General features: G+C 40.5%; 1 protein-coding gene across 18 annotated transcripts in view; it reads left to right on the top strand.

Annotated features, from left to right (window-relative positions):
• The first annotated feature begins 9,858 nt into the window (after positions 1 to 9,858).
• ptprk (protein tyrosine phosphatase receptor type K) overlaps positions 9,859 to 14,862 on the top strand; it is a 156,410-nt gene continuing 151,406 nt past the window's right edge. For 10 of the 18 annotated variants that reach the window (XM_014205061.2, XM_045720787.1, XM_014205060.2 and 7 more), the window contains exons 1-2: positions 9,887 to 10,098; positions 14,022 to 14,045. In XM_014205061.2, the coding sequence (XP_014060536.2) occupies positions 10,026 to 10,098; positions 14,022 to 14,045 (97 nt within the window). In that variant the 5' untranslated portion in view covers positions 9,887 to 10,025. Of the gene's footprint in view, positions 10,099 to 14,021; positions 14,046 to 14,862 lie in introns of all 18 variants that reach the window. The other 8 variants (XM_014205063.2, XM_014205062.2, XM_045720791.1 and 5 more) reach the window with 4 other exon arrangements.

The following is a 14,862-nucleotide window of genomic DNA, read 5'->3' as shown; positions in this document are numbered from 1 at the left end:
AGCACACCAACATAGAAATAAACAATATAGAACACCCCCAGTCACACCCTGACCTACTATACCATAGAGAACCAAGGGCTCTCTATGGTCAGGGCGTGACAACAAGCACTCTATCATGTGGGAGCTATCTTCCTGTATGTGCATTCATGAGTCAAAATCCCAAATCTGGAGTGAATATGAAGTATGGTTCATGAGGAGAAGATGATTTTGAGTGTTAAATATGCAAAGAATGAGTTGTTACAGTGACTTGCAAAAGCATTCACCCCCCATTGGCATTTTTCCTATTTTGTTGCCTTACAACTTGGAATTAAAATAGATTTTTGGGGGGGTTTGTATCATTTGATTTACACAACATGCCTACCACTTTGAAGATGCAAAATATTTTTTATTGTGAAACAAACAAGAATTTAGACAAAAAACTGAAAACTTGAGCGTGCATAACCCCCCCCCAAAAAAAGTCAATACTTTGTAGAGCCACCTTTTGCAGCAATTACAGCTGCAAGTCTCTTGGGGTATGTCTCTATAAGCTTGGCACATCTAGCCACTGGGATTTTTGCCCATTCTTCAAGACAAAACTGCTCCAGCTCCTTCAAGTCGGATGGGTTCCGCTGGTGTACAACAATCTTTCATACCACAGATTCTCAATTGGATTGAGGTCTGGGCTTTGACTAGGCCATTCCAAGACATTTAAATGTTTCCCCTTAAAACACTCATGTGTTGCTTTCGCAGTATGCTTAGGGTCATTGTCCTGCTGGAAGGTGAACCTCCGTCCCAGTCTCAAATATCTAGAAGACTGAAACAGGTTTCCTTCAAGAATTTCCCTGTATTTAGCGGCATCCATCATTCCTTCAATTCTGACCAGTTTCCCAGTCCCTGCCGATGAAAAACATCCCCACAGCGTGATGCTGCCACCACCATGCTTGGTGTTCTCGGGTCGATGAGAGGTGTTGGGTTTGCACCAGACATTTTCTTGATGGCCAAAAAGCTCAATTTTAGTCTCATCTGACCAGAGTACCTTCTTCCATATGTTAGGGGAGTCTCTCACATGCCTTTTGGCGAACACCAAACGTGTTTGCTTATTTTTTTCTTTAAGCAATGGCTTTTTTTCTGGCCACTTCCGTAAAGCCCAGCTCTGTGGAGTGTACGGCTTAAAGTGGTCCTATGGACAGATAGGACTATCTCCGCTGTGGAGCTTTGCAGCTCCTTCAGGGTTATCTTTGGTCTCTTTGTTGCCTCTCGGATTAATGCCCTCCTTGCCCAGTTTTGGTGGGTGGCCCTCTCTTGGCAGGTTTGTTGTGGTGCCATATTCTTTCAATTTTTTTATAATGGATTTAATGATGCTCTGTGGGATGTTCAAAGTTATATATATTTTTTTAACCCAACCCTCATCTGTACTTCTCCACAACTTTGTCCCTGACCTGTTTGGAGAGCTCCTTGGTCTTCATGGTGCAGCTTGTTTAGTGGTGTTGCCCCTTGTTTAGTGGTGTTGCAGACTCTGGGGCCTTTCAGAACATGTGTATATATACTGAGATCATGTGACGTATCATGTGACACTTAGATTGCACACAGGTGGACTTTATTTAACTAATTTTGTGGCTTCTGAAGGTAATTGGTTGCATCAGATCTTATTTAGGGGCTTCATAGCAAAGGGGGTGAATACATATGCACGCACCACTTTTCCGTTTTTTATTTTTTAGAACAATTTGAAACAAGTAATTTTTTTCATTTCACTTCACCAATTTGGACTATTTTGTGTATGTCCATTACATGAAATCCAAATAAAAATCCATTCAAATGACAGGTTGTAATGCAACAAAATAGGAAAAACGCCAAGGGAGATGAATACTTTTGAAAGGCACTGTAGTAGTTTCCTTGTTTTTCAAGATATAAATAACAATGCGGTTCATCTTAGGAACATCTGTGATAGCGATGACAAGTTTCAAGTTGATAGGCCACTGTGGAGTGGATTTAGAGTGGTTTAAATGGACATGTAAAATCTGCTTTTTTGATTGGTCAATAACTCATCAATTTTTTGACCAATCCCTTGGCTAAGTTAAGACATGTACCATGAGTCTACATTCTAAATGTGGTGTAATTTGGTCCCATGGAACATTAGAATAATTTTTTGCATATTTTAGCATATGGATGTGCTAATATGCATCTAATCAAATCAAATCAAATTTTATTGGTCACATACACATGGTTAGCAGATGTTAATGCTAGTGTCGTGAAAGGCTTGTGCTTCTGGTTTTGACAGTGCAGTAATATCTAACAAGTAATCTAACAATTCCCCAACAACTACCTAATACACACAAATCTAAAAGGGGTGAATGAGAATATGTACATACAAATATATGGATTAGCGATGGGTGAGCGGCATAGGCAAGGTGCAACTAGATTTTATAAAATACAGTATATACATATGATATGAGTAATGTAAGCTATGTAAACATGATTAAAGTGGCATTATTTAAAGTGGCATGGTTTAAAGTGACTTGGATTACTATCCATTTGTTAAAGTGGCCAGTGATTGGGTCTCCATGTAGGCAGCAGCCTCTCTGAGTTAGTTATTGCTGTTTAGCAGTCTGATGGCCTTGAGATAGAAGCTATTCTTCAGTCTCTCGGTCCCAGCTTTGATGCATCTGTTCTGACCTCGCCTTCTGGAAGGTAGCGGTGTGAACAGGCAGTGGCTCGGGTGGTTGTTGTCTTTGATGATATTTTTTGCCTTTTTGCTTTCCTGTGACATCGGGTGCTATAGGTGTCATGGAGGGCAGGTAGTTTGCCCCCTGTAATGCATTGTGCAGACCGCTGGAGAGCCTTGCGGTTGAGGGCGGTTGAGGGCAGTGCAGTTGCCGTACCAGGCTGTGATACAGCCCGACAGGATGCTCTCGATTGCGGATCTGTAGAAGTTAGTCAGGGTTTTGAGTGAAAAGCCACATTTCTTCAACCTCCTGAGGTTGATTAGGCGCTGTTGCGCCTTCTTCACAACACTGTCTGTGTGGGTGGACCATTTCAGTTTGTCTGTGATGTGTACCGAGGAACTTAAAACTTTACACCTTCTCCACCTCTGTCCCTTCGATGTGGATAGGGGGGTGCTTCCTCTGTGTCACGCCCTGGCCATAGAGAGGGGTTTGTTCTCTATTTTGGTTAGGCCAGGGTGTGACTAGAGTGGGCGTTCTATGTTCCTTTTTCTATGTTTTTGTATTTCTTTGTTTTGGGCCGAGTATGGTTCCTAATCAGAGGCAGCTGTCTCTGATTAGGAATCATACTTAGGCAGCCTTTTCCCACCTGTGCTTTGTGGGATCATGTGTTTGTGTAGCTGCCTGTGAGCAGCCCAGAACGTCACGCTTCGTTTTCGTCTGTATTGTTTTGGTGAGTTTCATATTTATTAAACATGTGGAACTCTAAGTACTCTGCGCCTTGGTCTACTCCTTTAGACGAACGTGACACTCTGCTGTTTCCTGAAGTACACAATCATCTCCTTTGTTTTGTTGACGTTGAGTGAGAGGTTGTTTCCCGACACCACACTCCGAGTGCCCTCACCTCCTCCCTGTAGGCTGTCTCGTTGTTGTGGTAATCAAGCCCACTACTGTTGTGTCATCTGAAAACTTGATGATTGAATTGGAGGCATGCATGGCCACGCAGTCGTGGGTGAACAGGGAGTGCAGGAGGGGGCTGAGCACGCACCCTTGTGGGGCCCCAGTGTTGAGGGTCAGCGAGGTGGAGATGTTGTTTCCTAAAGTCCAGGACCCAATTGCACAGGGCAGGGTTGAGGCCCAGGACCTCCAGCTTGATGATGAGCTTGGAGGGTACAGCATGAACAGCATTCTTACATAGGTATTCCTCTTGTCCAGATGGAATAGGGCAGTGTGCAGTGTGATGGCGATTGCATTGTCTGTGGACCTGTTAGGGCAGCTATCTTTGAATGCATCAATGTTATTTTCTAAAACTCTTTATGGACTATTGTGAAGTCCAAAGACCAAATTTTGGAGTGAATCTGACTTTTAGTCCATGAGAAAATGTTATATGGTTATTTTAAGCAATAGCATTACATAGTTAAAAAAGGGAATTGTTAATAGTTCATTTTTTAAGTTATTGATGCCAAACTTAACATGGTTCAACATGATAATGTCTTTGATGGCTCTAAAAAGCTACAAGTTGATAGGCCATGGTGAAGTGGACTTACAAAGGATTTAAATGGACACGTAAAATCTGATTTCCTGATTTATCAATAACAATCAATCAATTGAATGTATTTATAAAGCCCTTTTTACATCAGCCGATGTCACAAAGTGCTATACAGAAACCCAGCCTAAAACCCCAAACAGCAAGCAATGCAGATGTAGAAGCACGGTGTCTAGGAAAAACTTCCTAGAAAGGCAGGAACCTAGGAAGAAACCTAGAGAGGAACCAGGCTCTGAGGGGTGGCCAGTCCTCTTCTGGCTGTGCCGGGTGGAGATTATAACAGTACATGGCCAAGATGTTCAAACGTTCATACATGACCAGCAGTGTCAAATAATTATAATCACAGTGGTCATAGAGGGTGCAGCAGGTCAGCACCTCAGGAGTAAATGTCAGTTGGCTTTTCATAGCCGATCATTCAGAGTTAGAGACAGCAGGTGCTGTAGAGAGAGAGAGTCGAAAACAGCAGGTCCGGGACATGGTAGCACGTCCGGTGAACAGGTCAGGGTCCCATAGCTGCAGGCAGAAAAGTTGAAACTGGAGCAGCAGCATGACCAGGTGGACTGGGGACAACAAGGAGTCCTCAGGCCAGGTAGTCCTGAGGCATGGTCCTAGGGCTCAGGTCCTCCAAGAGAATGGAGAAAGAGAGAAAGAAAGAGAGAGAGAATTAGAGGGAGCATACTTCAATTCACACAGGACACCGGATAAGACAGGATAAATACTCCAGATATAACAGACTGACCCTAGCCCCCAGACACATAAACTATTACAGCATAAATACTGGAGGCTGAGACAGGAGGGGTCGGGAGACACTGTGGCCCTGTCCGACAATACGTCCTGACAAGGCCAACCAGGCAGGATATAATCCCACCCACTTTTCCAAAGCACAGCCCCCACACCACTAGAGGGATATCGTCAAACCACCAACTTACTACCCTGAGACAAGGCCGAGTATAGTCCATGAAGATCTCCCCCACGGCACGAACCAGAGGGGGCGCCAACCCAGACAGGAAGATCACGTCAGTGACTCAACCCACTCAAGTGACGCACCCCTCCTAGGGATGGCATAGAAGAGCACCAGTAAGCCAGTGACTCAGCCCCCATAATAGGGTTAGAGGCAGAGAATCCCAGTGGATTGAGGGGAACCGGCCAGTGAGAGACATCAAGGGCGGTTCGTCGCTCAAGTGTATAACTCAGCCATCTCTTACCCAATCCCTTAGCTTTTCTCAAACGTAAGATATGTACCATGGGTCTACATACCGAAGCTAGTGTTATTTGGACCCGTGGTTCATGAAAATACGTTTTTCAAAGGTTTTCCAAAATGTCCAAGATGGAGGAAAATCTATCCTAATGAACCTTGTGTGTCCTTGAGGCAAATTTGTTCAGTATGAGGAAAGACACCTACATACAAAGTTTCAAGTCTTTAAGTTTTTAGGTCAAACAGGGAGGTGGATATGAGGGTTTAAGTGAGATTGCTTGTAACAACGCCACCTATAGGCCAATTGGTGCCATTATTTTTGACCAAGTTACTCATGGCTTCTGGTTTCTGTGTGCCAAATTAGAAAAGTTATTGAGCTTTTTGACTATGTCAAGAGGGAAAATAATATCTAAGAATAACTACAGGTTTCACAGCTTAGCTGTGAGCCCCTAATTAAAAGGTGAATTAAAGACAGAAAAACATATTACACACACCAATATATCAAGGGTAGAGCTGAGCATACTTTTTTAGTGTGATAAATTGTTTACAATAAAGTCAATGGTATATAGGCCTAATAAGATCATATATTTCTGCAAGTATAGTTGCCGTCATAAAGTCTGGTGCCGCTGCAGGCGAGAGCAATTAAGCCTGTTTAATAACCCCCATTTTTTATTTTTTTTAGCACATTTATGCCGCCAGAATAATTTCTGAGAATGTTAGATAATGCAAATACAAATAATGCAAAGAGATACAAATGCATTTAGATCTGATCCAGGGTTGCAATTACAGCGTCGCACCACAGCTCCATGAATTACATTGATAAGGGAAAGCTTGACACAGAGACACATAAGGGGACACAACAGGCCTTTGTGTTTTTATTCTTTGTTTCACTGTGACACTGTTTGTCTTCTTTATTACTCCTATGTCTACCTGTCAGGTCTTCTCCTGGGGGTTCTCAGAGACTTGGATCAAGTGTGATTGATGATAGAAACAGTGGCTTGGTTTTCATTACGAGACCGAGAGGTGGATGAAGTATTTTCAGGAGACCTGCCATTGAGGACGTGAGGTCAAGTCCACTCAAACTACAGCGCTAGAGAATAAAGGAGAGAGGCTTCATAAAAATATTTGGCTGAATTTAACAGTATCCCTGTTTGATAATAACCATAGATAGCTTATTTAATTAAACCATAATAATTCTAACTAATTACTCACTTAATAGCACTGAGTAACACTCAAAAAAATGTATTCTAAGACAATCGACTTCTACTTATCTGTAGTAACCAGCTACTGATTTGACTGAGAGTGCTTGGTTTTTGCAGTAGCACTTGTCTACTTTCCAGTATGCCATATCCTCTCCTCTCACACTCCCACAGTGGTTGATTCCCAGTTTCTGGGCCTGTGTTATTCTCTTCATGGCTCGGTTGTGGGGGATATATCTCTGTTCCTGGTCCAGGTTTGCCGCCATGTCTCCTGGCTGTGGTCACGGCTGTGCACACCACACCGCCAATACCAAGGGCCTTTACTACACCTCCAATATTTCAGGTGGTATGAGACACACAGAACTCTGAGCCATCCATCACAGCAGGGTGGATGTTTCTCCATTCCCCTGGATGAGGAAATGCACTATAAACACTTGGTAAGACGTATGTGTAGAAATCAAACCAACAACAGTATGCTGTTAAGACAAACGTCTTGGTACTTTGACTATTGTACCTTTGTTGCCTCAAAACTTGACCTTGTGTTGCTGTGAAAACATACAGTATATTATATCTGTGACAAATTTGTAACGTATTTCCTTGACATATCGGTGCGCGTTGAAATGTCTCCAAACATGATAGTGTAGATATACAGTATGTTCCAGGGTAGATGTGTTTAACAGACACCTCATTTAAATCACACAGATCACATGTTTCAACTGCTTTCACCTCTCATTGGTTTTCTGAACACACCAGTCAGTCACTGTAGAACGTAGGGAGTACGTAATCATCACTAGGCTGTGTACATGTGTAAACCTGTTAAGGCCAGTTGTCATGTGTATGTGCATGTTCATACATTCATTGTAAAGTCTGTGTGTCTGTGTGTGTGTGTGTGTTATCTGTCAACTTATCATAAGGCTTGAGTGTGAGAGCACCAGAATTTCACCAAAACCGAGACAAGAAGACAACAAGATTATTTTAGAGTTCAAACAAACAAAACAAATGCCAAAAGGAAATGAATATGATTCTAAGACTGAAGTTTAAAAACTGGTTGGCAGTGACATGTCTTTTCTTCACCAACACTTTTATTGCTGCTGAGTAATGTGAGCTGGGAGTATTTTTGTTTGCTTGTCTATACCATTATTGTATTTTATTTATGATAATTTGGAGTAAAGTAAAATTCCCTTTATATAACCAGAAAACAATATTGTGACTGAAGTAATCAAAAAAACAGAGTCTCTAGAGTCTCACCAAAGCAGTCTCCGAATTATCATAAATAAAATACAACTGGTATAAATTCAACTCACTGATGACGTGTTGAAATGCCTTGTGGTATTTCAGGGGGGAAATGATATAACACTGTATTGTGTAGTGTATTAAATATTGTGTCATTCTAAAGGGTGTGGTCTGGTGTGCTCATCCAGTCACGCATTGTTTACACATCATGCTTGAAAACAATGGTTCACGTAGCCATGAGCCTGCATCTCAGTCTGGGAAATGAAACAAGCCCATTGAAGTGCACCACGTGATGTCAAACAAAGCAGTAACTATCAAAATCTCATGAATATCTTCACAGAAATAATAATAAAAAAAAGCCTGCCAATATTTGCTGTTATTTAGCTAGTCTTGAGGCTACTGTACATGTGAAGTACCTGTAACCTTAATACCAATGTAGTACTATTGATTTCATGTTCCAAAAAATTCTGATTGAAAAGTCAAACGTGATCCTAAATGTGCTTGCTGACTAGCTGTGAATTAATTAGATTCATGACCACTATGTATTTTCCTAGCAAGTTAAATAGCTGTTTTAATGAGCCAGGCCAAGCTACAGCCCTCTGGAACGGGATATATCTAGTCCTGGTTATCAAAAGGGATGTTTGAAGAGTGTGTTTATGTTTCTTTCCCTTTTATTTCACGTATACCGAGGCCTGGCCTGTTGGCCGTGAGCACCTTTAACACATTCACTTTGTTGTCTACTTGACTTTTTTCTTTCTTTCCCCCGCTCTCTCCATTTCAAACCTTGTCTTGATTCGTCAGTCTTGTATCACCTTCCAGTGATGTTTCCTCTGTGTGTAGGCAGGTAACCTAGCGGTTAAAAGCGTTGGGCCAGTAACCGAAAGGTTGCTGGTTTGAATCCCTGAGACGACTGAGTCAGAAATCTGTCGATGAGCCCTTGAGCAAGGCAATTAACCCTAGTTGCTCTGAATAAGAGCATTTTCTAAATGACAAAAATGTCAAATGTGTTTCAGAGAGAGCAAATCAGAGTTATTTGGTAAGTGTTGCAAGAGCAGAGCTGACTATATGCTGTCCAAACATTTTTGACTCCTGAATTTGGCACCTTCCAAAGGCTCTTCAGCCCACCCTCCCTTTGCAGAGAGATGTAAAAGCAGCCTTTGATTTCAGCTGTTTACATGGCAGCCAGGCCTGCTTCGCAGTCCCTCACCGAAGAGTCAGTGCGTCTCATTGGAGAAGAGCTGAGGGTCAAGTATGATAAGCCTTAAGTCTGACAGACTTACAGACTCGCGTACTATGGTGTGTAATTACAAGCCCACAACAAATACAATCATGTTACATTTCCTCTCTTCTTACATCTCTCTATCGTGCCATTGATCAGACTGACTTGACACCCAAGATGGCATGGAGGCAGCAAATTGCCAGCAGTCATACTCAAGTCTGCCAAAAGGGACCAATACATGGAGATCAGTGCTTCCTATGAATTAATGGGAAAGTACAGCAAATTGCTGCTGTTGATTGATTGGTATGCTACAGTAACCAGGGATTTCAAGATTTGATACTTAATTAATCTACAACTCATATTTCCAGTTCAATTCAAGTCCCCATAGTGTCTGCAGAAGGCTTCTACTGAGTTATTACAAGTAGCCTACCCTGTCCAATCACCAAACAGCTCACTTTGCAACTGTGAAGAATTACCTTTCCTTTTCATGAGACATCTATAATCCCTCCCTCCGGTAAACCGAGTGAGTATAGTGGCACCAGTGTACCACTTTCTATGAATGATAGTGATAAGTGGCACTGTCATTGTGAATGGGTCTCAGAGGCTATGCAATTGTTTAATTAATGCATTTCATGGATGTCGTCTATACATATCCATCCGATTCAAGTTAATCAACAATTTAATGCAACACAAATTCAACTGGATACACTTTCTGTTCGTTTGGATAGAAAAAGACGCATGAAAACGAAGCAGTTGTAGCACTTTGCCAACATTAGGGGGAGCCTGCTGTCGGTCTCAGAGCCTGCCGAGCAGCCACATCTCTCTAAGAGGAGCCGTTTGAATAGGTGACAATGCTGACGTCATGGACTTTCACTCCACTCACGGAGAAACAAAGTATCCGCAAGAGTGAAGGGGTGAGAATGGAGCCCGTGAATCCACAGGAATAATAAGCGTCTCAAACTGCTTTAAAACTTTAACAACTCTATAAACAAACATGGATACATTTAGACTTCGCTTCATACTACTCTACTCTTCAATTCTAAGCGTCGGGGCTCAATTCACGACAGGTAAGGATCTTTAAACCTTTCTGTGAGAGAGACTGTACGAGCCGAGCGTAGAGGAAAGTTGGTGGTGAATGTTTTTAGTTGGAGTAATTTAAATGAAGGTGTGGAGTGTTGCATTTCGTTGATCCGGAAAGAATTGATACAAAAGCAGAATTAGCCTATGTCTTTGCCAAGTCTGATAGCCTAATGTTTGTGAGATTGTTCCGAATCAGTGCTCCAAAATCGGGTCCGATTTCTGCCGTGGCTTTACTGTAGGTATAGCGAGCAAGTTACCATTCAGAATATACGGTTACGTCCCAAAATGTTGCCACCTAGAACGAAAGTATTTGAGTATGTCCTGACGTCGCCAATTTGAAAAAAAGTTATCAGATCCATGATTTCTGCATGATCACACCATTGAAATGGACAATTTGATCATATCAGGCAAACATGGCAGTAAATAGCTTGTTGTAATTTCGCATTATCTTGCATACTGTAGCCTAATGAAGATGTTGTGCAAACCTGAAGTCATCGAATAAACACCAACTTGCCATTTAGGAACTTTACGCCAAGAATAGGCTGGCTAATGGCGAGACTGAAAGTAGGAGCCTGCTGTCTCTACTGTTCCCTTAAATATGGCATGATATGGTTGTACAGTAGGCCTAAATAACAACTTTTTGGACATGAGAAAGACTGGTCCTTATACGAATAGGCTACAATGACTCAACTACCGGTATATAATGTATGATAGGCTAATTCTTCCTTATTACACGGAACCAAAGGTAAAAGTCAGTTTGTTTAGAAACATGAATGAATACAATGCAACATTGTGATTACAGATGAAAGCTTTTGCCCTTTTGAATTTTTGCAGTGACCTTTAAGTAAACAAGCAGATCGTGGAACCATACAATAAAGCGTCACAAAGTTACTCTCAGGGTAAAAAAATATATACTTTTTTAGTATGTCTCAACTCTTGAGGGTCCAATGTGTTTCACCTTTCAGTTGCAACACTTTCATCTAAATTGACAACATTTTAGTTCTTCATAAGTGCTCTGAAGATAAAATAAATAAATAAAAACCAGCAGTTTTAATGGCTAAGTCAGTCATACGGCTTGTATATTTTTGTAACCTAATGTTTAGGCTCTACTAGACTATTTGGAAAAGTAAAACATATGATTAGCTTTTTCTGTTGTGTAAATGAAATCCAATACATCTCATACTGTGTCCCAGGGGACTTGCCAAACAGCAGGAGGGGGGAGTCCTGTTTTCTATAAACCATTCAAAATGTTAATTCTAAACAAACCTGATAAATGCTGTTTGCCATTTAAATAGATATTTTTTATATTTGTATCTTTTATATTTGTATTGCAATCCATATGATCTCTTTTGAAACAATTTTCCAATTTTTGGAATTCTTATTGAGAATCTGCTGTGTTCAGATATAGTGGGGTCTGAAATGATTAACACCCTTGATAAAGATGAGCAGTAATGACTGGATAAAATAAATCATTCAAATACTGAGCTATGTTGTATGGTCCAAAAAAATAGGGAAATTATATAATTTCATACTAATAAAATTGCTCAGAGAAAGAGATTTTGTTTAACAAGTAATACATTATTTTCACAAAAAGGTAGGGGTCAGAATTATTTACACCCCTAAAGATTCTTATAAATAAAGTTGTCAAAAGTTTAGTATTTGGTCCCATACTCCTAGCAGGTAATGACTACCTCAACAAGCTTGTCTCTCTGCTAGGGCTGATCCCATTTACATTTTAGTCGTTTAGCAGACGCTCTTATCCAGAGTGACTTACAGTAGTGAATGCATACATTTCATACATTTTTTTTCGCCGAACTGGTCCCCCGTGGGAAACGAACCCACAACCCTGGCGTTGCAAACACCATGCTCTACCAACTGAGCCATACGATTGTTTGGTTGCTATATTTTTTTTTAGTCGAGCAGTTGCAAATGTATGGCACGTGTCTTGATTGACGCCTGTCTCAGTGGACTAATCCATTGGGAGGCCGTGGGGATGGCACACCAATATCACCAGTAGTACATTTACGGTTAATTCCCATAATTTCTAATCTACAATGTTTGTTTGGTTACAGTAATTTCTGTTAATATATTATTATTACAGTCTTACTGTTGTGATTGTAGGAGTGGAAACATTGTTTGCAGAACGCACAACCTATGCTACACTTGTGAGAAACAAGTTTTGGTTTATTTCATTCCATTTGCGAGTTGTCAATTTGTTCATTGTGTTTTGTTTGGAGCACTCCTGTCAATGTTGAGTAAGGACGCACACCCGATTACGCATATAAGTAGGACTACGCTACCTGGTCTTTTTCCATTTGGCAGTCCAAATAGAAAAAGTTGCCGGCCCCTGGTGTAGCCTATTACTGACAACTTCGGTAGCGTAATGGCAGAATCTGCGAAGGCATAGCAGCGGCGGGAGGAGGAGGTTCAGGAACAGGTTTTTTTCTTATGGTAAAGTTATCTTGATCTCTGGCTCCCTCTTGAGTCATTTGTGTGTCTTAATTATTTAGTCACAATGTGCTTAAAGCATCAGACAAGCTCAGTAGCCAACATATAATTTATTTAATTAAAACACAAAGGGTGTGTCTATATATTGAAAAATACAAGTTAAACATTTTTGATTGGTTCAAAGAACAGACGACTCTTGGTCAGCCAAGATGTTTTTAGTCGGGGACCGCCCTAGACTCTACAAACTTGTTGGATGCATTTGCAGTTAATTTTGGTTGTGTTTCAGATTATTTTGTGCCCAACAGAAAATGAATGGTAAATAATGTCCTTTTGGAGTCACTTTTATTGTTAATAAGAATAGAATATGTTTCTAAACACTTCTACATGACTGTGGATGCTACCATGATTACGGATAATCCTGAATGAATTGTGAATAATGATGAGTGAGAAATTACAGAGGGTCAAATATCATACCCCCAAGACATGCTAACCTCTCACCATTACCAATAACAGGGGAGGTTTACATGTCTTGGGGTTATGATCTTTGACCATTTGTAACTTTCTCACTCATCATTATTCACAATTCATTTAGGATTATCTGTAATCATAGTAGCATTTACAGTAATGTAGAACTGCAAATGCATCCATCAAGTTTGTAGAGTCACAAGCTTGATGTAGTCATTGTGTGCTAGAAATATGGGACCAAATACTAAACTTTTTTTTTACCAAATACCAAACTACAGTATTTACAAGAATCTTTAGGGGAGTCAATCATTTTGACCTATACCTTTTTTTGTTGTTGAAAAAAAAAAGAATATTATTGTTATAAAATCTTTCTCTGAGCAATTGTATTAGTATAAAATAATATACATTTACATTATTTTTGCATACAATCTAGTTCAGTTTTTGAATTGTTTATTTTATAGTCATTATTGCTCACCTTCATCAAGGGTGTCAATAATTTCAGACCTCACTGTATGTAGTCAGATATGTAGCCCATAATTGTTACTTTAGCCTCTGCCTCTATAACCTTTTGGCCTTAGTCTCTTTTTTTTTATTGCTGATTAACTAAGGGCCTCCATAAGTCTTTGCTCTTCAAAGCGCACACACACGTTCTGTAACCTGCATCATCAGATTAATTCACCACTGGTTGGGGGTTGGAAATAGAAAATACAGCTGTCTATATAATTGCAGATTAATTAATCAGAAAGTCTTAACCATAGATTAATTACATTAGAGTAATCAAAAACACACAATGACAAAAGGCAAATTACACATTTTCGAGATTGATTCGTAAATGATGTGATTATGCTGGCGGTATTATGGAAATTAACTGGAAGATCACTTTACATAAATGTACAATGTCAATTTCATAAAGCAGTGCTGCTCTGCGATGAAAATATACAAATCGGTGTGCTAATCCACTTATGATTTATTTTCTGTTGCTTACATCTGGCCGCAGCGCAAATGGGACAACCGGTGAAGGGTGAGTTACTGAGCTGAGCTATCATCCGACAGGAGCCCCTGTCCTGATTAATTGTGACCTGATGACTCCTGGCTGTTGGACTCTGCCACCTTGAATGCTCAATATGGTCTCTGTGCAGATGTGTCACTGCATCTCCCTGTTAATGGCTCTCTCTTCGGGAATGGCTAGTGACGCTCTCACATGATCTGGGACAATAAACCACAGCATATAAAGGTTAACCCGATTCTTTCTTGTATATAAAACAAACCATTTTCAAAAAATTTTGCGGGATCATGTGAGGTTAGCCGAATACCGCATATGAATTTGGTCGTGACGTCCGTGGGCGATAACATGAAATAACAACTGTTGTTGCAGATAAGCAACACGATTTCCTTCATTACATGCATGGAATAAATTGATTCTTTTTAAACGACATTCATCTGCAGTTACCCTTTAGTGTTTGCTTTGTAAAATCACTGTGGTTGCCTAAGTAATTACAGAGAAGCAAACTCATTTAGTTGCCCGCCTATCTGAGAATCAAGTGTGAATGACTCTCGGGAGAGATGGCCATTAACCAAAAAGTAGACACTGCAGGAGATGAACAGCTGTTACTGGGTGAGGTGTATTCAAAATGGACCCCTAATGAGAAGAACACTATTGATGCTTTCATATGGTGAGTCAGCACTAGAAAAAATTAGCCTAACCTTACTCTTATTGGTTGTTCTGACAAACAATTCATCATAGCACTTGCATTTCCAGTACATTTGTATGTTTTTACTTTGATATGTTTGTGAATTTGGCACAGGAGAGTGAGTTCTTTTCTCAGTTCCTCCAAGGC

This window comes from Salmo salar, chromosome ssa06, assembly GCF_905237065.1.
Source record: "Salmo salar chromosome ssa06, Ssal_v3.1, whole genome shotgun sequence".
NCBI lineage: Eukaryota > Metazoa > Chordata > Actinopteri > Salmoniformes > Salmonidae > Salmo > Salmo salar.
The sequence above is the reverse complement of the archived record's forward strand: the minus strand, read 5'-3'. Positions and strand labels throughout refer to the sequence as shown.